Source organism: Coregonus clupeaformis, chromosome 21 (genome assembly GCF_020615455.1).
Source record: "Coregonus clupeaformis isolate EN_2021a chromosome 21, ASM2061545v1, whole genome shotgun sequence".
Classification (NCBI taxonomy): domain Eukaryota; kingdom Metazoa; phylum Chordata; class Actinopteri; order Salmoniformes; family Salmonidae; genus Coregonus; species Coregonus clupeaformis.
In genome coordinates, this window is record NC_059212.1 from 13,574,342 (window position 1) to 13,599,246 (window position 24,905).

A 24,905-nucleotide genomic window follows, 5' to 3' on the forward strand; every position below is an offset into this window, starting at 1 on the left:
TGAGTAGTCCAGTTACACTTCCTCTCAATTTAATCTATTTTAAATTCAGGCTGTAACACTACAAAATATGGAAAAAGTCAAGGGGTGTGAATACTTTCTGAAGGCAATGTAGATGTATGTAACGAGGTTGAATAATTATTGACTCAAGACATTTCAGCTTTTTATTTTTAATTAATTTGTAAAAATGTCTAAAAACTTAATTCCACTTTGACATTATGGGATATTGTGTGTAGGCCAGTTACACTTAATCTCAATTTAATCCATTTTAAATTCAGGCTGTATCACTACAAAATGTGGAAAAACGATGAGACAGCCTATAGAGACCTGGCAATATGGTGCCAGGACAACAACCTCTCCCTCAATGTGAGCAAGACGAAGGAGCTGATTGTGGACTACAGGAAAAGGAGGGCCAAACACACCCCCATTCACATCAACGGGGCTGTAGTGGAGCGGGTCGAGAGTTCACATCACCAACAAACTATCATGGTCTAAACACACCAAGACAGTCGTGAAGAGGGTACGACAATGCCTATTCCCCCTCAGGAGACTGAAAAGATTTGACATGGGTCCCCAGATCCTCAAAACGTTCTACAGCTGCACAATCGAGAGCATCCTGACAGGTTGCATCACTGCCTGGTATGGCAACTGCTCGGCATCCGAATGCAGACACAAATATTGGAAGCATCAGGAAGTGTTTGTTGTTGTTGTTGTTGTTGACGTCTGGTCTGGTTGCCGCGGCCAAAGGAACTGGAGGTGCCTCAGTTGGCTCGGCAGGCTCCAATCCCACGTCACGCCTCACCCGGCTAGTCGGGCTCCCATGCCTCAGCTGGTTCATCAGGCTCACAGCCCACGCCTCAGCCGACTCGTCAGGTTTCCACGCCTCAGCCGACTCCAATGTTACCATCATTATGCGCATCAGCGCTCATTGGACTCACCTGGACTCCTTCACTTTGTTGATTGCCCCTTCTATATCTGTCTGTTCCCCAGTTTGATCCCTGTGTCTGCATTGATGATGTTTCGTTTCCCTGTCCAGACGCTGTCCGTGTTTTGTTCCATGTCTTTTATTTATTAAATCCTCACCCTGTACTTGCTTCCCATCTCCCAGTGTCTGTCGAACCGAGATCGTTACAAACTCATCCCAAACCATCTCAATTGGGTTGAGGTCGGGTGATTGTGGAGGCCAGGTCATCTGATGCAGCACTCCATCACTCTCCTTGGTCTAATAGCCCTTACACAGCTTGGAGGTGTGTTTTGGGTCATTGTCCTATTGAAAAAAAATGATAGTCCCACTAAGCGCAAACCAGATGGGATGGCGTTTCGCTGCAGAATGCTGTGGTAGCCATGCTGGTTAAGTGTGCCTTGAATTCTAAATAAATCACAGACAGTGCCACCAGCAAAGCACCCCCACACCATCACACCTCCTCTTCCATGCTTCACGTTGGGAACCACACATGCGGAGATAATCCGTTCACCTACTCTGTGTCTCACAAAGACACGGCGATTGGAACCAAACATCTCCAATTTGGACTCATCAGAACAAAGGACAGATTTCCACCAGTCTAACGTCCATTGCTCGTATTTCTTGGCCCAAGCAAGTCTCTTCCTCTTATTGGTGTCCTTTAGTAGTGGTTTCTTTGCAGCAATTTGACCATGAAGGCCTGATTCACGCAGTCTCCTCTGAACAGTTGATGTTGAGACGTGTCTGTTACTTGAACTCTGTGAAGCATTTATTTGGGCTGCAATCTGAGGCTGGTATCTCTAATGAACTTATCCTCTACAGCAAAGGTAACTCTGGGTCTTCCTTTCCTGTGGTGGTCCTCATGAGAGCCAGTTTCATCATAGCGCTTGATGGTTTTTGCGATTGCACTTGAAGAAACTTTCAAAGTTCTTGAAATGTTCTGTATTGACTGACCTTCATGTCTTAAAGTAATGATGGACTGTCGTTTCTCTTTGCTATTTGAGCTGTTCTTGCCGTAATATGGACTTGGTCTTTTACCAAATAGGGCTATCTTCTGTATATCACCCCTACCTTGTCACAACACAACTGATTAGCTCAAACGCATTAAGAAGAAAATAAATTCCACAAATTAACGTTTAGCAAGGCACACCTGTTAATAGAAATGCATTCCAGGTGACTACTTCATGAAGCTGGTTGAGAGAATGCCAAGAGCGTGCAAAGCTGTCATTAAGGCAAAGGGTCGCTACATTGAAGAATCTCAAATATAAAATGTATTTTGATTTGTTTAGCACTTTTTTGGTTACTAATCTCAGCAAAAAAAGAAACGTCCTCTCACTGTCAACTGCGTTTATTTTCAGCAAACTTAACATGTGTAAATATTTCTATGAACATAACAAGATTCAACAACCGAGACATAAACTGAACAAGTTACACAGACATGTGACTAACAGAAATTGAATAATGTGTCCCTGAACAAAGGGGGGTCAAAATCAAAAGTAACAGTCAGTATCTGGTGTGGCCACCAGCTGCATTAAGTACTGCAGTGCATATCCTCCTCATGGACTGCACCAGATTTGCCAGTTCTTTCTGTGAGATGTTACCCCACTCTTCCACCAAGGAACCTGCAAGTTCCCTGACATTTCTGGGGGGAATGGCCCTAGCCCTCACCATCCGATCCAACAGGTCCCAGACGTGCTCAATGGGATTGAGATCCAGGCTCTTCGCTGGCTATAGCAGAACACTGACATTCCTTTCTTGCAGGAATTCACGCACAGAACGAGCAGTATGGCTGGTGGCATTGTCATGCTGTAGGGTCATGTCAGGATGAGCCTGCAGGAAGGGTACCACATGAGGGACGAGGATGTCTTCCCTGTAATGCACAGCGTTGAGATTGCCTGCAATGACAAAAAGCTCAGTCCGATTATGCTGTGACACACCGCCACAGACTATGACGGACCCTCCACCTCCAAATCGATCCCGCTCCAGAGTACAGGCCTCGGTGTAACGCTCATTCCTTTGACGATAAACGCGAATCCGACCATCACCCCTGGTGAGACAAAACCGCCACTCGTCAGTGAAGAGCACTTTTTGCCAGTCCTGTCTGGTCCAGCGATGGTGGGTTTGTGCCCATAGGCGACGTTGTTGCCGGTGATGTCTGGTGAGGACTTGCCTTACAACAGGCCTACAAGCCCTTAGTCCAGCCTCTCTCAGCCTATTGCGGACAGTGATGGAGGGATTGTGTGTTCCTGGTGTAACTCGGGCAGTTGTTGTTGCCATCCTGTACCTGTCCTGCAGGTGTGATGTTCGGATGTACCGATCCTGTGCAGGTGTTGTTACACGTGGTCTGCCACTGCGAGGACGATCAGTTGTCCATCCTGTCTCCCTGTAGTGCTGTCTTAGGCGTCTGACAGTACAGACATTGCAATTTATTGGCCACATCTGCAGTCCTCATGCCTCCTTGCAGCATGCCTAATGCTCGTTCATGCAGATGAGCAGGGACCCTGGGCATCTTTCTTTTGGTGTTTTTCAGAGTCAGTAGAAAGGCCTCTTTAGTGTCCTAACTTTTCATACCTGTGACCTTAATTGCCTACCGTCTGTAAGCTGTTAGTGTCTTAACGACCGTTCCACAGGTGCATGTTCGTTAATTGTTTATGGTTAATTGAACAAGCATGGGAAACAGTGTTTAACCCTCCCGTTGTCCTAGGGTCAAAATGACCCGCCACTGTGTTGAACCAACTTTATTTAATTTTTATATTTTTTGGATCATTTGTGAGAAGGAGGCAGTGATACTTTCTTTAAAGTCTCACTGCCTCCTTCTCACAAATGATCCCAAAAATATAAAAATTAAATAAAGTTGGTTCAACACAGTGGCGGGTCATTTTGACCCTAGGACAACGGGAGGGTTAAACCCTTTACAATGAAGATCTGTGAAGTTATTTGGATTTTTACGAATCATCTTTGAAAGACAGGGTCCTGAAAAAGGGATGTTTCTATTTTTGTTTACATGATTCCATATGTGTGATTTCATAGTTTTGATGTCTTCACTATTATTCTACAATGTAGAAAATAGTAAAAATAAAGAAAAACCCTTGAATGAGTAGGTGTGTCCAAACTTTTGACTGGTACTGTACATATTACCTAATTTTCCTCGACTAACTTGTACCCCCGCTCATTGATTTGATACCGGTACCCCCTGTATATAGGCTCGTTATTGTTATTTTATTGTGTTACTTTTTTACTCTAGTAAATATTTTCTTAACTCTTATTTTCTTAAAACTGAATTGTTGGTTAATGGCTTGTAAGCATTTCCAGGTAAGATCTAGACCTGTTGTATTCGGCGCATGTGACAAATAAAATTTGATTTGATTGGAAAAGTTAAGGGGTGTGAATACTTTCTCACCCCTCCCGCAGAAAGACCCCAGGAAGATAGGCCATAGAATATGAATTCTGGCCATAAAATATGGGCGAAATAAGTTGACCTCTCTACTTTCCCTTTACAGGGAAGTCTCCCTACCTGATGTTCACCAACCGCCATGAGATCCGTCGGGTTGACCCAGTGAAGAAGGACTACAGCCAGGTGCTGGCAAACCAGAAAAACACTGTGGCGCTGGACATAGACGTGGCCAATAACCGCCTGTTCTGGTGCGACCGCTTCCACCGCAACATCTACAGGTACTTGTTCTGACACTTGACCTTAGGGTTGCAATTTACAACATTTCTGAAACTCTCCCCAAGTTCACAGGTTTTTCAGAAATCCTTCTTGGAGGATTTTCAGTTGAAGCATTGCCTCGTCATTCCCACCTGAAACCTGGGAAAAACCTGGGAAAAATGGGACCCCTTTCCGGATAGTTAACCTATGAACTTTGGGAAGGACAATCACTCGCTCCCTCACTCGCTCATGTCCTCATGCAATCACCTCTTAGGATTGCTTTGTTTTTGAAAATGTTTGTCTTGAAAAATAAATATCTTGAAAAAGTTGTTCATATGAACGCGTTTCAACACAGATGGATTGGATTATTGGAATAATAAGGATTAATCCAGTGGATATGTACATTATATTAGATTTTTTTCCTACTTGAGTGGGAGCCAGTCACATTTAATGAACTCATTTGTTTTAGCCCTCATACCTCTCTAACCTCTACCTGGTGTCTCTTATCCCACATGGGATTGTGCTAATTGGGACAGTGTATCAGAGAACTGGAATCTATACCCATTACCTATACTCATCTCCCCTGTTGTAAAAGTGCTCAGTCATTAGCTTGTAGGACAGCTCCCTGTGTGGACAGCTGCTATTCTGGATACAGTGTCTCACCTACGGAGACTGACTGTGAGATGAACCTTTTGAAATTAACACAAGGTTAATTTATTTCATGAAGCCATGGCCAGCCACACGTGGCACTCTGCTACTGGCACCACTAGCACCATCAGCAACTGAGGTGGAGATTCAAACCAACGCAGATTACTGACCTGTGCGCTAGAGGTCTTCACGTGTCCAAAAAGTTAAGCCCGTTCTGAAATGGATCTGTGGCTTTCCCACCCGACTCGATATGCATGAATACTTTTTTTTAAAACAGAGACCAGTTCCGAATGTACCCGAGGACAGTAAGACCCGTTCCGAAAAAGGCCTGTTGAAAAGCATACCCAAACCCGTGCTGGTTTGGATCCGAGAGACCCATTCAGATCTGAGAGTAGAACGAAAGAGCGAAAGAAACCTCCTACTGGGTGCTGCCAGCGCCATCAATAAACAAGCGATATTATGCAAATTATCCACAGTTACGTGTCCTTAAAAATTGCCTATAACAACATCAACAAAAATATTTCGATGTGTAGCATATTCAAAACTTTTAAGAGATTTAAGAGCTAAATGCATCAGGGCATTGCATGCATGTAGGCCTTGTGATGAGTATTATATTGTTAGATAAAAGGAGTAACTCTGGTAGGCCTAAAACATTCTTCATCACCTCAAGTTCAACTGTGGGAGTCAGTTGGAGCGCTGGTGCGCTCTGCCTTCTTAGGCCTGCAGTAGCTACGCCTAATAATAACCATATCACACCAAACGTTCACAAAAGGTTCTTACTGTTGATACCCTACCCTAATAAAGTAAAGTCAAGTCATTGTTTATAGGGAATACATGAACAGGTTATTATATTGTGGCATTAAATAAAGTTTTGCATCTCTTCTTTTTGGGTTTTTCCTTTTCATGGTTGGGAGCGAGTAGCCCTTGTAGGCCTACCGGTAATTCTATTATATAATGCGGCAAACACAACATTACAGTCGGAACTTAATTTGGCCAAAGAAAATGTCTCAACAAAATGAAACAAAACACTTGTTGCATATTTAAAGAACTGATTTAAAAAGATGGCTAATTCAAATCATACATTGAAGTCATACATTTAAAAGTATCTTTATAAAAGTGTCTTCAGCAGGAATATTAATCTCCTCTGGCAGACCATTACCAGTCTGACGTTTGCTGAAAAGCTGTGGATGTCTGCTCAAGTATAAATCTGCACAGGTTGTATATCTGCGTTGAATCCTGGCTCTGACTTTCAAGGTAGCTGGTGCAAGACTTTGAGTGCGATTACAAGCTTTTCTTTTTACACCCCTATCTATTACCATATTCACATGTCCCCCTCTCTCCCCCAGTGCTCTGATCCCGGAGGCCAGTGACCCGTCCCAGCAGGTGACCCTGGTGGACTCTGGCTCTCTCCTCTCCCCCGAGGGCCTGGCCCTAGACTGGGTCCAGCACAACCTTTACTGGACCGACTCGGGCCACAAGACCGTCTCGGTGGCCTCGGCCTACGACGGCCTCAAGAGGAGGGTGCTGGTGGACACGGAACTCAGCGAGCCCAGAGCCATAGCCCTGGACCCCCAGCACGGGTAAGTGTGGGGGTTTGTGTGTTGGTTTGTGGTCGTGTTGGCGCAACCACCTCGGAAATCAAGAGGGCCAACAATGCCATGTTGAAAAGACAAGAGCGCAGGTGAATAACCAACAGCTCCTGCTCTGGGAGCACTTCCACCAATAATATAGAATGTCCAGTGTGGCACAGAGTGTTACAGGCACAGATTGACCTCACCAGCCATCAGCACATTCACTGTACTTGTGATATGTTTTGATATTATGTCATTGTGTGTACATGTTTGTCAGTATGTAGAGAGTATGTCCGTCCACGTAAACATGCATACAGCAGTAAACAGCTTGATTTCATATTGGTTTCCCTATAAAATCATAATATATGCCATTTAGCAGATGCTTTTTTCCAAAGCGACTTAGTCATGCAGGCATACATTTTACATAATGGTGGTCACGGGGATCAACCCACTATCCTGGCTTTGCAAGCGCCATGCTCTACCAACCGATCTACAGAGGACCACCCTTCTTCTCCTCCCCAGGTTCATGTACTGGTCTGACTGGGGCACCCGGGCCAAGATCGAGAAGGCTGGGATGAACGGGGTGGACCGACAGGTCCTTGTGTCGGATAATATCGAGTGGCCCAACGGCATCACCCTAGGTAAGAACCCGAGCGCGCGCACACGCATACAGACTCAGACTCACATGCTCACACATACACACACAGATAGACACACGCACACACACACACACACACAGGGAAGGGGGGGTTACACAACACAACACCACTTTTAGGGGCGAATCTTAACTTCCATTTAAGACACATTTTCACATAGTCTCCTGGCCTATTGAAATCAATGCGTGACTAAGTGAAAATGTTAGGATTTGCCCCTTATAGCTGAGTGACTTACAGTGGGTTTTCACCAACAACAAATTCGGCATTAGAAGTTCTGCCCCCAGAGAAATGTGCGGGGGATTGTAGGAAGGTGAGCGTCGAGAATCCTTCTAGCGGAGTGGTAGAAAAAGTTCAGCTCTGCTCTACTTTATGCAAATTTAAATCGAAGCGTTGGAGCGAAGCGTTGTCAAGAGGAGGCGCCGCGTTAGATATACCCTGATGAAAGCATTTGCTGAAATGCTTTGGTTTTAACAATAAAATATGTATTGTTCAAGCAAGCTTAAAAATATTTTTTCCTCTATACCTGTGCACCTTAGAAACCTTTTAACACTAGAACCGCTGGGCCTTGAGGGACTCCCTTTCAAGCTAAAGAGCAGTCATTCTGACTGCAACATTCTAACAGTGTAATTAATACATTTCATATATGCTATCGCTAAAATAATCATTTGGCTGTGTTTATGGAGGCCTTGGGTAACATTAGAATACTATTATTATTATTTTATAACACAGTAGCATTTTCATTATGTTATATAGGCTATATGTAAAACATAAAAATTGTGTTCAATCAATTTTATTAATGGAGTGCCTTTATGAAACAGAAAGCATATGTGTTGGTACACGGTAACAGCTTCTTTTTATAACGACAACCACCAAGACGTGCGGTCAAATGATGGAAACATCAGTAGCCTGAACATCATTATGCCAAGTGGCCTTGATAAATAGTGAAAATCAGCACAAAAGCAATAATAGCATTATAATGAATGTGTCGATATGACAGTAGTCAAAAATAGTCCATTATTGACAGCTCCTGCTTAAATTGTGTGTGTCTTGGCATCAGTTGGATTTCATTTAGCGGTTATCCCTTGTCCTAACAGTTGACACAAATCTTCGTAACTTTCACTTGCTTGACACATTTTGACATACCTTTGGTTGTAGTGCGTAATAGTTGTATCTTTATTGTGTCCCCATGGTTGTGGAGTACGACAGCTGTGTAGGTGCCTTATTTTGACAGAGGAAGCTCCCGTCTCACTTTGTTCATGGTGTCGACTAGGCTTGTTTTCTTTGCAGTAGTTGTTCGCCAATGACTGTGAAGTGATGAAATTGTCCATGGTGACATTTCTCCCCTTGCCAACGGAAGGTTCTACAAGGCTCATCACCACATTCTCCGACACTTGCTCACCTTCTGCCCGATGTGGATATTTTCCCAGATATTGAAAGCCGTTCAGCATGTACAATTACGCACGCTCTCACTGTGTAGCCTACTCCAAGTAGGCCAAAGTAGATTCAAATCAAATCAAATCAAATTGTATTGGTCACATGCACCGAATACAACAGGTGCAGACATTACAGTGAAATACTTACTTACAGCCGTTAACCAACAGTGCATTTATTTTTTATTTAAATAAAACAACAACAAAAAAAGTGTTGAGGAAAAAAAAGAGCAGAAGTAAAATAAAATAACAGTAGGGAGGCTATATATACAGGGGGGTACCGGTGCAGAGTCAATGTGCGGGGGCACCGGCTAGTTGAGGTAGTTGAGGTAATATGTACATGTGGGTAGAGTTAAAGTGACTATGCATAAATAATTAACAGAGTAGCAGCAGCGTAAAAAGGATGGGGTGGGGGGGCAGTGCAAATAGTCCGGGTAGCCATGATTAGCTGTTCAGGAGTCTTATGGCTTGGGGGTAGAAGCTGTTGAGAAGTCTTTTGGATTGATAAGACTGCTTTGATTCGGTGGACTGATATAGGGTACATAGCATTTTGAGGTTATGATTAGAATCGATCAATACAATAGAATGGCCCTCTGTTCTTCATTCACAATTGGTGATTACATAATTATGCATTGTTCGTTCCCCTCGCTCATCAACTCACCCATTCTCCCCCTTTCGCCCATCATACTTTACTTAATTTATTTAATCTGTTGTTATATGGGTTAAAATTAGTTCCGGTATAGTTTAGGTTCAGTATCGAGGCAATTATCAGGGTGATTATCAGCTGGGGAGAAGGAGCGGAGCAGGCCCTACTGTCGGGAAAAGGAGGGTCAACGGGGGAAAACCATTCAAATAATGACATGCCCTCCTAAAATGGGTTATAAATCCAGTTCTGTTTGTGATATTAAGATACTAACAGTGTTATATAGACTTATTTAGAAAAAGTCAAGGACGGAGTGGAGCATGACTTAAAAAATGTATGAGCAGTCAGAATAACTGCTTTAGCTGTTCTAATGATAATACAGTGGGGGAAAAAAGTATTTATTCAGCCACCAATTGTGCAAGTTCTCCCACTTAAAAAGATGAGAGAGGCCTGTAATTTTCATCATAGGTACACGTCAACTATGACAGACAAAATGAGAAAATAAAATCAAGAAAATCACATTGTAGGATTTTTAATGAATTTATTTGCAAATTATGGTGGAAAATAAGTATTTGGTCAATAACAAAAGTTTCTCAATACTTTGTTATATACCCTTCGTTGGCAATGACACAGGTCAAACGTTTTCTGTAAGTCTTCACAAGGTTTTCACACACTGTTGCTGGTATTTTGGCCCATTCCTCCATGCAGATCTCCTCTAGAGCAGTGATGTTTTGGGGCTGTCGCTGGGCAACACGGACTTTCAACTCCCCTCCAAAGATTTTCTATGGGGTTGAGATCTGGAGACTGGCTAGGCCACTCCAGGACCTTGAAATGCTTCTTACGAAGCCACTCCTTCGTTGCCCGGGCGGTGTGTTTGGGATCATTGTCATGCTGAAAGACCCAGCCACGTTTCATCTTCAATGCCCTTGCTGATGGAAGGAGGTTTTCACTCAAAATCTCACAATACATGGCCCCATTCATTCTTTCCTTTACACGGATCAGTCGTCCTGGTCCCTTTGCAGAAAAACAGCCCCAAAGCATGTTGTTTCCACCCCCATGCTTCACAGTAGGTATGGTGTTCTTTGGATGCAACTCAGCATTCTTTGTCCTCCAAACACGACGTGTTGAGTTTTTACCAAAAAGTTATATTTTGGTTTCATCTGACCATATGACATTCTCCCAATCCTCTTCTGGATCATCCAAATGCACTCTAGCAAACTTCAGACGGGCCTGGACATGTACTGGCTTAAGCAGGGGGACACGTCTGGCACTGCAGGATTTGAGTCCCTGGCGGCGTAGTGTGTTACTGATGGTAGGCTTTGTTACTTTGGTCCCAGCTCTCTGCAGGTCATTCACTAGGTCCCCCCGTGTGGTTCTGGGATTTTTGCTCACCGTTCTTGTGATCATTTTGACCCCACGGGGTGAGATCTTGCGTGGAGCCCCAGATCGAGGGAGATTATCAGTGGTCTTGTATGTCTTCCATTTCCTAATAATTGCTCCCACAGTTGATTTCTTCAAACCAAGCTGCTTACCTATTGCAGATTCAGTCTTCCCAGCCTGGTGCAGGTTTCTGGTGTCCTTTGACAGCTCTTTGGTCTTGGCCATAGTGGAGTTTGGAGTGTGACTGTTTGAGGTTGTGGACAGGTGTCTTTTATACTGATAACAAGTTCAAACAGGTGCCATTAATACAGGTAACGAGTGGAGGACAGAGGAGCCTCTTAAAGAAGAAGTTACAGGTCTGTGAGAGCCAGAAATCTTGCTTGTTTGTAGGTGACCAAATACTTATTTTCCACCATAATTTGCAAATAAATTCATAAAAAATCCTACAATGTGATTTTCTGGAAAAAAAATCTCAATTTGTCTGTCATAGTTGACGTGTACCTATGATGAAAATTACAGGCCTCTCTCATCTTTTTAAGTGGGAGAACTTGCACAATTGGTGGCTGACTAAATACTTTTTTTCCCCACTGTACATTCCATTTGTAAAGTACTTTTCCTTCGTTTCTTGCTTTGTTTTGTTTTGGTTTTCACTAAATAATAATAATAATAATAATATGCCATTTAGCAGACGCTTTTATCCAAAGCGACTTACAGTCTTGTGTGCATGCATTTTTGTGTATGGGTGGTCCCGGGGATCGAACCCACTACCCTGGCGTTACAAGCGCCGCGCTTTACCAGCTGAGCTACAGAGGACCATTAGTTTTATTACATTGTGAACTTAGACTTTTACACTTGATAACTCATCTCCTTGGAGTTGAAACTTCTTGATATAACCCCAATTGATCGTTTGACAAAATATTTGAGTGAGCCGTGTTTGCGGCGCTGTATGTCTGCCCAAGTGGCCATCTAATACCTGTGTGTGTGCATCAGATGTAGCCAACAGGCGTCTGTACTGGGTAGACTCCAAGCTGCACCTCGTCTCCAGCGTGGACCTGAACGGGGCTCACCGTCGGACACACCAGTCCTCCTCAGAAAGACTGGGACACCCCTACGCACTGGCCGTGTTTGAGGTGAGAGAGAGTGTGTGTTTACAGCATGTGTGTGTGTGTGTTTTGCTGGGCTGCTCCGCTCTAAGGGGAACATCTTGCGAGTGAAGGGTAGAGCGAGTAGAGGGATGCGTTAGGTGTCTGTGGACACGCTTTTAATGAGCTGAATAAAGGCTGATGAGAAGTCAGAGAGACAGAGAGGGTGGGAGGAAAGGAGAAGAGAGAGGGGGAGGGGCAGAGAAAGAGAGAGGGGGAGGGGCAGAGAGAGAGAACTTTATTCTGGAAAAATTAATTAATTCAAAAGTCTATATGGGTTAAGATGGGAAATGAAGGCCTGGCAAGTCTCTATTAAATTCTATGCTTTCAGTTAGGGTTGCGTATTACGGTAACTTTCCCAAAATTCCCAGGTTTCCCGGTTAAAAGATTACTGGAATCAGGAAGGAAAGAGCAGGAAATCCAGAATCCTACAACCAGGATTTCTGGAAAACCTGAGAATTTTGGTAAAGTTACCAGTTATATACATTTCTATACTATGAGGTTGGAATAAAACGGTGAAATTGTAAACATTTTGATAATGCCCTTTTAGTGTAAAAGCTGTTTGAAAAGACCGCCTGAAATTTCAGCCTGTTTTGGTGGGATGGAGCTTTGGCCTGCGTGGTGAATTTGTTAATAAACCAATAAGAAAGAAAGTTCCAAAACTCTCTGTCAATAACAGCTAGTTTTCCCCTCCCCACTCAGACCACTCCCATATAGTCCTAGCTAAATTATTTCTTGAGAAATTGAGCTTTGCTAAGAAGCTATTTTTGTTTCTTTTTTACCATTTTAATTGAAAATAATCACAATAAGGCACTTAATTCTTACCCAGGAAGGGTTTGATATTGAGATAAAAACATCTGCATTGGACTTTGAAGCAATCTATGGACAATGCATGACAACAATCCAATGCTTTTGTTTTGTTTATCTGGGCCACTGTTTCAAATGCTAACTTCTTTGCATTTGTTGCACAAAGTCAATGGTCCTATATGGTCCTATATTAGCATTTTCACGCATCATGTCCAAATCATCCATAAGTAACTTAATTGAGCTACACAATCAACATGAGATACTTAAGGATGATTTTGACATGAAGCACAAACCTGCTAATATACTGTAGGGACCATGTCCTCCTAATTCAATATCTAGACAACATTTTTTTTATGTCTTTCAAATATAATTGGTTTCCAACTTGACTGTCCACATTACCTTCCTGAGACAGAAACTCCAGAAGTTAAGACAGCCATTAAGTAATTAATGGCATTACACAGACGGAGCTATCATTACCCTGGACTGCTATCTCCTCCTAAACAAATATCAAAACATGTTAGATTTTTTTTACTGTGTAGTTTGTTCCCTGCTTGACTGTCCTTATTGACCTCTGGAGACTAGGGACCCCAGAAGGAAAGACATTCAAGTCACTGAATGACGGTGCTATCATAAGCTGGGTACTGCTGTGTCACGCAGCGCTTAATTTCTGTGTTTAGTCTCCCCACTGGTGTGTGCGCGCGGGTGTGTGTTTAGTCTCCCCACTGCTGTGTTTGTTTTGTCTTCCCCTCTGGGATGGCAGACTGTGCGGAATAAACAGAGGAGTTACTGGAGAGGAGAGGGATCTGAGAGCTGCCCAGAGCTCTGTTGTTGTTAGTGATACACACAGTGCAGGCAGGGCCACAACATTGGCACACAGATGCAAGTGCGTGGGCACACACACACACTCACACACACTGCAGGCAGGGCCACAACACTGGCACACACAAACATATTGATGTACACACACATACAGATTATTGCATGTACACACAGATGCTCGCATGCACACACACACACACACACACACACACACACACACACACACTGCAGGCACAGCTATGACACACTGGCATCCACCCAGATTAAAGTTTTACTGCTGGCCCTAGTCGTATCGCACACAGACAGGCTGGCAGCTGGGTAACGGGTGGGCCAGAGGGAAGTGTCTGTCTGTGTGATGTGTGTGTGCTTATGCATACGTGTGTGGTACATTTGCTTGCTCCCAAGTAGGGCTGTGGCGGTCATGAAACTTTGGAATGTCTACATCTGGGATCATCAACAAAATTAAGCCGCGAGACAATTTTTTCCTTAGCGGATGGTCAGACTGCAAATTGACCGTAAGAAGGCCATACAGATATAATATTTGACTAAAACATAATAATTTCATACCTTGCTTACATTTGTATACGATCACATATATACTGAACAAAAATATAAACTCAACATGTAAAGTGTTGGTCCCATGTTTCATGAGCTGATATAAAACATTCCAGAAATGTTCCATATTCACAAAAAGCTTATTTTTCTCAAATTTTGTGCACAGGTTTGTTTACATCCTTGTTAGTGAGCATTTATCCTTTGCCAAGATAAACCAGCCACCTGACAGGTGTGGCATATCAAGAAGCTGATTAAACAGCATGATCATTACACAGGTGCACCTTGTGCTGGAGACAGTAAAAGGCCACTCTAAAATGTGCAGTTTGTCACACAACACAAAGCCACAGATGTCTCAAGTTTTGAGGGAGCGTGCAATTGGCATGCTGACTGTAGGAAATCCCACCAAAGTTGTTGCCAGAGAATTGTATGTTCATTTCTCTACCATAAGCTGCCTCCAACGTCGCTTTAGAGAATTTGGCAGTACGTCCAAACGGCCTCACAACCGCAGACCACATGTAACCACGCCAGCCCAGGACCTTCACATCCAGCTTCTTCACCTGCGGGATCGTCTGAGACCAGCCACCCGGACAGCTGATGAAACTAAGGAGTATTTATGTCTGTAATAAAGCCCTTTTGTGGGGAAAAACTAATTCTGATTGGCTGGACCTAGCTCCCCCATGACTGCACCCCTGCCCAGTCATGTGAAATCCAGAGATTAGGGTCTAATGAATTTATTTCAATTGATTGATTTCCTTATATGAACTGTAATTTCTTTCATTCTGTGGTGGACGCTAGGCTTGGGCGATACACCGTTCATACCGTATACCGGGGTATTTCGAAATACCGACGGTATGATTTCCAATGCCGTTAAAAAAAAAAAGAACTGTAACTCAGTAAAATCGTTGAAATTGTTGCATGCCACGTTTATATTTTTGTTCAGTATATCTCTCTATTATGTGTGGGATTACTTCGGAACAGATTTCCAAAATTAGAATCACTTGGAGCTGATATGCTGGGTTTTTTATAGTCTTTTATGTCCCACAATTAAAAATAAAGAACATTATTAAATAAAATCCTGCGGGCCGCCAGTTGAGGAACCATTTAAATAAGTGTAATAAATCATTTTAATAAACACCATCACAATAATAAAGCCATCACAATAAATCCATTATTTATTTTAGGCAGATCTTAAGAAACATTATGATATGAAGAAAATATATTTCAGAAGAGCAGAATAGCATATTCTGGACTCGGTGTTACTGATCTGGCTATATGCCATGCCACTGGCATAGACTAGGCTGTAGGCTAGTTCATTTAGCAGACACGATTTGCTTATAACTCCCATGCCATTATTTTATAGTAAGAAGAATACAATTGAATATAGCTGAATAAAATAGAAAGGATATTTTTCCCCAAAGGATTTCTGAGCGCACATTGTGCAGCAGTTCTGTGTTGAGTGGTTATAAAAAGTGATCATTTGAAACAGATCCTATATGCTTAATATAGACTTATTTGGCTACTTTAGTTGATACAAACCTTAGAATGTATTTTAAATCAAAACATATATATGTTGCATGATACAACTAATTTGAAAAAGTAAAAAAAAAAAGCATGTGCTCTGTTTATTGCCTCAGTAGACTGCACACGTTGGGCATCAGTTTCTTATTCACAAGTGATAATATTTTCACCTACAGTGAGGGAAAAAAGTATTTGATCCCCTGCTGATTTTGTACGTTTGCCCACTGACAAAGAAATGATCAGTCTATAATTTTAATGGTAGGTTTATTTGAACAGTGAGAGACAGAATAACAACAAAAAAATCCAGAAAAACGCATTTAAAAAATGTTATAAATTGATTTGTATTTTAATGAGGGAAATAAGTATTTGACCCCTCTGCAAAACATGACTTAGTACTTGGTGGCAAAACCCTTGTTGGCAATCACAGAGGTCAGACCTTTCTTGTAGTTGGCCACCAGGTTTGCACACATCTCAGGAGGGATTTTGTCCCACTCCTCTTTGCAGATCTTCTCCATGTCATTAAGGTTTCGAGGCTGACGTTTGGCAACTCGAACCTTCAGCTCCCTCCACAGATTTTCTATGGGATTAAGGTCTGGAGACTGGCTAGGCCACTCCAGGACCTTAATGTGCTTCTTCTTGAGCCACTCCTTTATTGCCTTGGCCGTGTGTTTTGGGTCATTGTCATGCTGGAATACCCATCCACGACCCATTTTCAATGCCCTGGCTGAGGGAAGGAGGTTCTCACCCAAGATTTGACGGTACATGGCCCCGTCCATCGTCCCTTTGATGCAGTGAAGTTGTCCTGTCCCCTTAGCAGAAAAACACCCCCAAAGCATAATGTTTCCACCTCCATGTTTGACGGTGGGGATGGTGTTCTTGGGGTCATAGGCAGTATTCCTCCTCCTCCAAATACGGCGAGTTGAGTTGATGCCAAAGAGCTCAATTTTGGTCTCATCTGACCACAACACTTTCACCCAGTTATCCTCTGAATCATTCAGATGTTCATTGGCAAACTTCAGACGGGCATATACATGTGCTTTCTTGAGCAGGGGGACCTTGTGGGCGCTGCAGGATTTCAGTCCTTCACGGCGTAGTGTGTTACCAATTGTTTTCTTGGTGACTATGGTCCCAGCTGCTTTGAGATCATTGACAAGATCCTCCCGTGTAGTTCTGGGCTGATTCCTCACCGTTCTCATGATCATTGCAACTCCACGAGGTGAGATCTTGCATGGAGCCCCAGGCCAAGGGAGATTGAAAGTTATTTTGTGTTTCTTCCATTTGCGAATAATCGCACCAACTGTTGTCACCTTCTCACCAAGCTGCTTGATTGATTGCTTCTGTGGACAGGTGTCTTTTATACAGGTAACAAGCTGAGATTAGGAGCATTCCCTTTAAGAGTGTGCTCCTAATCTCAGCTCGTTACCTGTATAAAAGACACCTGGGAGCCAGAAATCTTTCTGATAAAGAGGGGGTCAGGGAGGTAGCTCAGTTGGTAGAGCATGGCGTTTGCAACGCCAGGGTTGTGTGTTCGATTCCCATGTGGGGCCAGTATGAAAATATAAAAGAATAATGTATGCACTAACTGTAAGTCGCTCTGGATAAGAGCGTCTGCTAAATGACGTAAATGTAAATGGGTCAAATACTTATTTCCCTCATTAAAATTCCAATCAATTTATTTAAAAAATTACATGCGTTTTTCTGGATTTTTTTGTTGTTATTCTGTCTCTCACTGTTCAAATAAACCTACCATTAAAATTATAGACTGATCATTTCTTTGTCAGTGGGCAAACGTACAAAATCAGCAGGGGATCAAATACTTTTTTCCCTCACTGTATCAGACTATTCTCAATTGAATCTTGTCTTTACATACACTACCAGTCAAAAGTTTTAGAACACCTACTCATTCAAGGGTTTTTCTTTATTTTTACAATTTTCTACATTGTATAATAATAATGAAGACATCAAATCTATGAAATAACACATATGGAATCATATAGTAACCAAAAAAGTGTTAAACAAATGAAAATATATTTTATATTTGAGATTGTTCAAATAGCCACCCTTTGCCTTGATGACAGCTTTGCACACTCTTGGCATTCTCTCAACCAGCTTCACCTGGAATGCTTTTCCAACAGTCTTGAAGGAGTTCCCACATATGCTGAGCACTTGTTGGCTGCTTTTCCTTCACTGCGGTCCGACTCATCCCAAACCATCTCAATTTGGTTGAGGTCGGGGGATTGTGGATGCCAGGTCATCTGATGCAGCACTCCATCACTCTCCTTCTTGGTAAAATACACTTACACAGCCTGGAGGTGTGTTGGGTCATTGTCCTGTTGAAAAACAAATAATAGTCCCACTAAGCCCAATCCAGATGGGATGGCGTATCGCTGCAGAATGCTGTGGTAGCCATGCTGATTAAGTGTGCCTTGAATTCTAAATAAATCACAGACAGTGTCACCAGCAAAGCACCCCCACACTATAACACCTCCTCCTCCATGCTTTAGGGTGGGAAATACACATGCGGAGATCATGCGTTCACTCACACCGCGTCTCACAAAGACAAGCGGTTGGAACCAAGAATCTCAAATTTGGACTCCAGACCAAAGGACAATTTTCTAATGTCCATTGCTCGTGTTTCTTGGCCCAAGCAAGTCTCTTCTTCTTATTGGTGTCCTTTAGTAGTGGTTTCTTTGCAGCAATTCGACCATGAAGGCCTGATTCACACTGTCTCCTCTGAACAGTTAATGTTGAGATGTGTCTGTTACTTGAACTCGGTGAAGTATTTATTTGGGCTGCAATTTCTGAGGCTGGTAACTCTAATGAACTTATCCTCTGCATCAGAGGTAACTCTGGGTCTTCCATTCCTGTGGCAGTCCTCATGAGAGCCAGTTTCATCATAGCACTTGATGGTTTTTGCGACTGCACTTGAAGAAACCTTCAAAGTTCTTAATTTCCGTATTGACTGAACTTCATGTCTTAAAGTAATGATGGACTGTCGTTTCTCTTTGCTTATTTGAGCTGTTCTTGCCATAATATGGACTTGGTCTTTTACCAAATAGGGCTATCTTCTGTATACCCCCCCTATCTTGTCACAACACAACTGATTGGCTCAAACACATTAAGAAGGAAAGAAATTCCACAAATTAATTTTTAACAAGGCACACCTGTTAATTGAAATGCATTCCAGCTGCCTACCTCATGAAGCTGGTTGAGAGAATGCCAAGAGTGTGCAAAGCTGTCATCAAGACAAAGGGTGGCTATTTGAAAAATCTCAAATCTCAAATATATTTTGATTTGTTTACCCTTTTTTGGTTACTACATGATTCCATATGTGATATTTCATAGTTTTGATGTCTTCACTATTATTCTATAATGTAGAAAATAGTAAAAATAAAGAAAAACCCTTGAATGGGTAGGTGTTCTAAAACCTTTGACCGGTAGTGTATACAAAATAATATGTGTGAAATGTGTTTAGATTTACAATGGGCCATTATCAAACGGGACATGTAATCCATATGCCCTTGAATAGCAAATGGAGGTACAGCAATGTGCTAAAATGACAAAATGAGAAATAAATATAGTAGCCTAGCAATTTAGCTGGGATCCTCCTCTTTTGAATAGAGGCAATCACAACTATTTTTTTTGCACACGATTGGATATAGAAATGTTGCGTAATTACTGGGCTTATAAGGAAACATATTTCATTCTACGCATTGACCAGCTATTTGAGGAACTGGCTCTGGCTGCGCGACAGGGGGTGATACCCTGTTCCTGGAGAGCTACGCTCCTGAAGGTTTTCGCTCCAACCTCAGATGTTACCAACCTGATTCAACTGATCAACCAGCTAATTATTATCCTCGCATCCCAAATTCATCCAAATGGCTGCCATTGTGTTTGGCTTTGAGTTTGAAACAAAATCCACGACGGGACCTCTAACTCCCTTCATTTATCCCCATCATTCAGATTACACAAATTCAATCGTGTTTGATTTGATTTTCGAAGCCATTTGCATTGATGTCAGAGTGATTAGAGGGTAAAAAAATAGTGCAGAGTATCAGGCCATTTGCGACTCGAGGGCCGTTAGCAAATCAGGCTATTAACGGCCAACAGCGCCATTCATTTACAGAGTGCAGTGTTGGAGTAGTTACCGTGACTCAACAGTCACGTGGAATTTGACTGCAGTCATGACTCGTGACCACCGATGTGGCGGTAACATAATGACCGTTACAGCCCTACTCCCAAGTGTGTGTCAGTTTCATCTCTCAGTGGGACTGTCACAGCCTGTTAAGCCAATGTGGTAATGACATTTACCCTGCTGCCTTATTCCACTGTGGTAAGGACATATACCCCGCTGCCTTATTCCACTGTGGTAATGACATTTACCCCGCTGCCTTATTCCACTGTGGTAATGACATTTACCCCGCTGCCTTATTCCACTGTGGTAATGACATTTACCCTGCTGCCTTATTCCACTGTGGTAATGACATATACCCTGCTGCCTTATTCCACTGTGGTAAGGACATATACCCCGCTGCCTTATTCCACTGTGGTAATGACATATACCCCGCTGCCTTATTCCACTGTGGTAAGGACATATACCCCGCTGCCTTATTCCACTGTGGTAATGACATTTACCCCGCTGCCTTATTCCACTGTGGTAATGACATATACCCCGCTGCCTTATTCCACTGTGGTAATGACATTTACACTGCTGCCTTATTCCACTGTGGTAATGACATTTACCCTGCTGCCTTATTCCACTGTGGTAAGGACATATACCCCGCTGCCTTATTCCACTGTGGTAATGACATTTACCCCGCTGCCTTATTCCACTGTGGTAATGACATATACCCCGCTGCCTTATTCCACTGTGGTAATGACATTTACACTGCTGCCTTATTCCACTGTGGTAATGACATTTACCCTGCTGCCTTATTCCACTGTGGTAAGGACATATACCCCGCTGCCTTATTCCACTGTGGTAAGGACATATACCCCGCTGCCTTATTCCACTGTGGTAAGGACATATACCCCGCTGCCTTATTCCACTGTGGTAATGACATTTACCCCGCTGCCTTATTCCACTGTGGTAAGGACATATACCCCGCTGCCTTATTCCACTGTGGTAATGACATTTACCCTGCTGCCTTATTCCACTGTGGTAATGACATTTACCCCGCTGCCTTATTCCACTGTGCAAATTCCTGAAGAGACTCCTAACTCTCCGCTCCTAACACTGTTGGTGGATTGGAACGCTTTTTACAGTACAATTGCATCTACAGTAGAGCTCTACTTTTAAAGGTTAATATGTGCAAATCCTCTAATGCATTGGTACAGTAAGTAGGTAAAAGGAAAAATATGTTCTCATTGAAAGCTGGTACAAATGTAAGACCGATAAGAAAAATCTACTGCAGGAGGTGGTTTAAAAATACATGATTTATTGTCCATTTTGTGAGAAGGGGACATGTATTTCTACTCTAACTGACCTTGTTTGACAATGTTAGCTTTTTGTAAAACATGCTCCACTTTAGTTTTATTGAGTGGATTGTAAGACACACACACGCACATGCACACACACTCTCACACACATCCCCCCTGTACACACACACACACACACACACTTCTGTATCACAGGATGTGCCGTCTCGCCGCCGCACTCTAATGGGGATTAAACCCATGGTTTCCACAGCAACCATGGAACGATGCCAGCTCCCCTCCGCACAACATTTTTCGAAGGCTGATAACGTTAGGGTTACGTTCCGGTAAACAGACAGGATATAATAAACTAAACAACCACAAGGTGAAGTCTGGTTGCAGTCAGAGTTTGTTTACCTCCCAATGGAGGAGCAGTGGATTGGGATGCTCACCCTTACAGTAGCAATGATGAGATCTTTGCAAGGATTGCTGCATAATATCGCTTGAGAATTCATTGTCTGTCTGTCGTTCTGTCTAACAATCAAATGAATTTATACAACCTTTACTCTCTCCATCGCTCTTCCCCCTGTCAGGACCGTATCTACTGGACAGACAGGGAAAGGGAGGCGGTGTACAGCGCTAACAGGCTAACCGGCCAGGACGTCAGCACACTGGCCGAGCACCTCAACGACCCCCACGACATAGTGGTCTTCCACCCACTGCGACAGCCCCAAGGTATGGGGGTGAGGGTTGGGGGGGTCTGTATGTCTGCATATCTGTGTGTGTTTGAGAGAGCAAGTAAGAGAACTAAAAATAACTTGTTTTCTCTGTCGGTGTCCCTAGTGTGTGTGTTGTAATACTTGTTTGTTCACTTACGTGTGTGTGTGTGTGAGAGAGAGAGAGAGAGAGAGAGAGAGAGAGAGAGAGAGAGAGAGAGAGAGAGAATTAGGCCGATACCCGCTAATTATCAAAATCCAGAAAAGAGCCGTTAAATTCTATAACCACTTAAAAGGACGCGATTCCCAAACCTTCCGTAACAAAGCCACCTACAGAGAGATTAACTTGGAGAAGAGTCCCCTAAGTAAGCTGGTCCTGGGGCTCTGTTCACAAACACAAACAAACCCCACAGAGCCTCAGGACAACAACACAATTAGACCCAATTGAATCATGAGAAAACAAAAAGAGAATTACTTGACACATTGGAAAGAATTAACAAAAAAACAGAGCAAACTAGAATGCTATTTGGCCCTAAACAGAGAGTACACAGTGACATAATACCTGACCACTGTGACTGACCCAAACTTAAGGAAAGCTTTGACTATGTACATACTCAGTGAGCATAGCCTTGCTATTGAGAAAGGCCGCCGTAGGCAGACCTGGCTCTCAAGAGAAGACATGCTATGTGCACACTGCCCACAAAATGAGGTGGAAACTGAGCTGCACTTCCGAACCTCCTGCCAAATGTATGACCATATTAGAGACACATATTTCCCTCAGATTACAGAGATCCACAAAGAATTTGAAAACAAACCCAATTTTGATAAACTCCCTTATCTACTGGGTGAGAGAGAGAGAGAGAGAGAGAGAGAGAGAGAGAGAGAGAGAGAGAGAGAGAGAGAGAGAGAGAGAGAGAGAGAGAGAGAGAGAGAGAGAGAGAGAGAGAGAGAGAGAGAGAGAGAGAGAGAGAGAGAGAGAGAGAGAGAGAGAGAGAGAGATGTCATCATCTCTGGTTGTTTATCTGTGTCCCTAGTGTGTGTGTTATGCAATGCTTCCTGTACACATATCCCTATGACTGTACACATGTCCTTACCTGAGTTCCCAAGGTGTGAGTCATTCTTCCTCTGAGACACACACACACACAACACCAGCAGGTAGCCTAGCGGTTGGGCCAGTAACCGAAAGGTTGCTGGTTCGAATCCCTGAGCCGACTCTGCCGATGTGCCCTTGAGCAAGACACTTAACCCTAATTGCTCCTGTAAGTCGCTCTGGATAAGAGCGTCTGCTAAATGACTAATATGTAATGTAACACACAAACTACGCTAGTTCCACCTGGTCTTCACAGATTGATCCCTGGTCTCATGTAACAGACCCATCACATTATTAAGTTAAGAAGCTAGTAGTTACAAAGATCAAAGTGCCATGTGTCTCTGTGTGTGTGTATCTAACGGTGCAGTTACACCAGAAACAACTATGTACAGTTGAAGTCGGAAGTTTACATACACTTAGGTTGGAGTCATTAAAACTCGTTTTTCAACCACTCCATACATTTCTTGTTAACAAACTATAGTTTTGGCAAGTCAGTTAGGACATCTACTTTGTGCATGACACAAGTCATTTTTCCAACAATTGTTTACAGACAGATTATTTCACTTGTAATTCACTGTATCACAATTCCAGTGGGTCAGAAGTTTACATACACTAAGTTGACTGTGCATTTAATTTGCTTGGAAAATTCCAGAAAATTATGTCATGGCTTTAGAAGCTTCTGATAGTCAATTGGAGGTGTACCTGTGGATGTATTTCAAGGCTTACCTTCAAACTCAGTGCCTCTTTGCTTGACATCATGGGAAAATCAAAAGAAATCAGCCAAGTCCTCAGAAAAGAAATTGTAGACCACCACAAGTCTGGTTCATCCTTGGGAGCAATTTCCAAATGCCTGAAGGTACCACGTTCATCTGTACAAACAATAGTACGCAAGTATAAACACCATGGGACCACACAGTCGTCATACCGCTCAGGAAGGAGAAGCGTTCTGTCTCCTAGAGATGAACGCACTTTGGTGCGAAAAGTGCAAATCAATCCCAGAACAACAGCAAATGACCTTGTGAAGATGCTGGAGGAAACAGGTACAAAATTATCTATATCCACAGTAAAACGAGTCATATATCGACATAACCTGAAAGGCCGCTCAGCAAGGAAGAAGCCACTGCTCCAAAACCGCCATTAAAAAGCCAGACTACGGTTTGTAACTGCACGTGGGGACAAAGATCTTACTTTTTGGAAATGTCCTCTGGTCTGATGAAACAAAAATAGAACTGTTTGGCCATAATGACCATCGTTATTGTTTGGAGGAAAAAGGGGTTGCTTGCAAGCCGAAGAACACCATCCCAACCGTGAAGCACGGGGGTGGCAGCATCATGCTGTGGGGGTGCTTTGCTGCAGGAGGGACTGGTGCACTTCGCAAAATAGATGGCATCATGAGGAAGGAAAATGATGTGGATATAATGAGCAGCATCTCAAGACATCAGTCAGGAAGTTAAAGCTTGGTCGCAAATGGGTCTTTCAAATGGACAATGACCCCAAGCATACTTCCAAAGTTGTGGCAAAATGGCTTAAGGACAACAAAGTCAAGGTATTGGAGTGGCCATCACAAAGCCCTGACCTCATTCCTATAGAAAATGTGTGGGGAGACCTGAAAAGGCGTGTGCGAGCAAGGAGGACTACAAACCTGACTCAGTTACACCAGCTCTGTCAGGAGGAATGGGCCAAAATTAATCCAACTTATTGTGGGAAGCTTGTGGAAGGCTACCCGAAATGTTTGACCCAAGTTAAACAATTTAAAGGCAATGCTACCAAATACTAATTGAGTGTATGTAAACTTCTTACCCACTGGGAATGTGATGAAAGAAATAAAAGCTGAAAGAAATAAATTCTCTCTACTATTATTCTGACATTTCACATTCTTAAAATAAAGTGGTGATCCTAACTGACCTA

General features: G+C 42.9%; 1 protein-coding gene across 1 annotated transcript in view; it reads left to right on the forward strand.

Annotated features, from left to right (window-relative positions):
- The window catches only part of LOC121534948 (low-density lipoprotein receptor-related protein 8), a 210,083-nt gene that overhangs the window by 174,298 nt on the left and 10,880 nt on the right, over nucleotides 1-24,905 (forward strand). Inside the window, exons 10-14 of the mRNA XM_041841581.2 lie at nucleotides 4,459-4,630; nucleotides 6,602-6,835; nucleotides 7,349-7,467; nucleotides 11,926-12,065; nucleotides 21,785-21,926. Coding sequence (XP_041697515.1) covers nucleotides 4,459-4,630; nucleotides 6,602-6,835; nucleotides 7,349-7,467; nucleotides 11,926-12,065; nucleotides 21,785-21,926 — 807 coding nt within the window. The remainder of the gene's footprint in view (nucleotides 1-4,458; nucleotides 4,631-6,601; nucleotides 6,836-7,348; nucleotides 7,468-11,925; nucleotides 12,066-21,784; nucleotides 21,927-24,905) is intronic.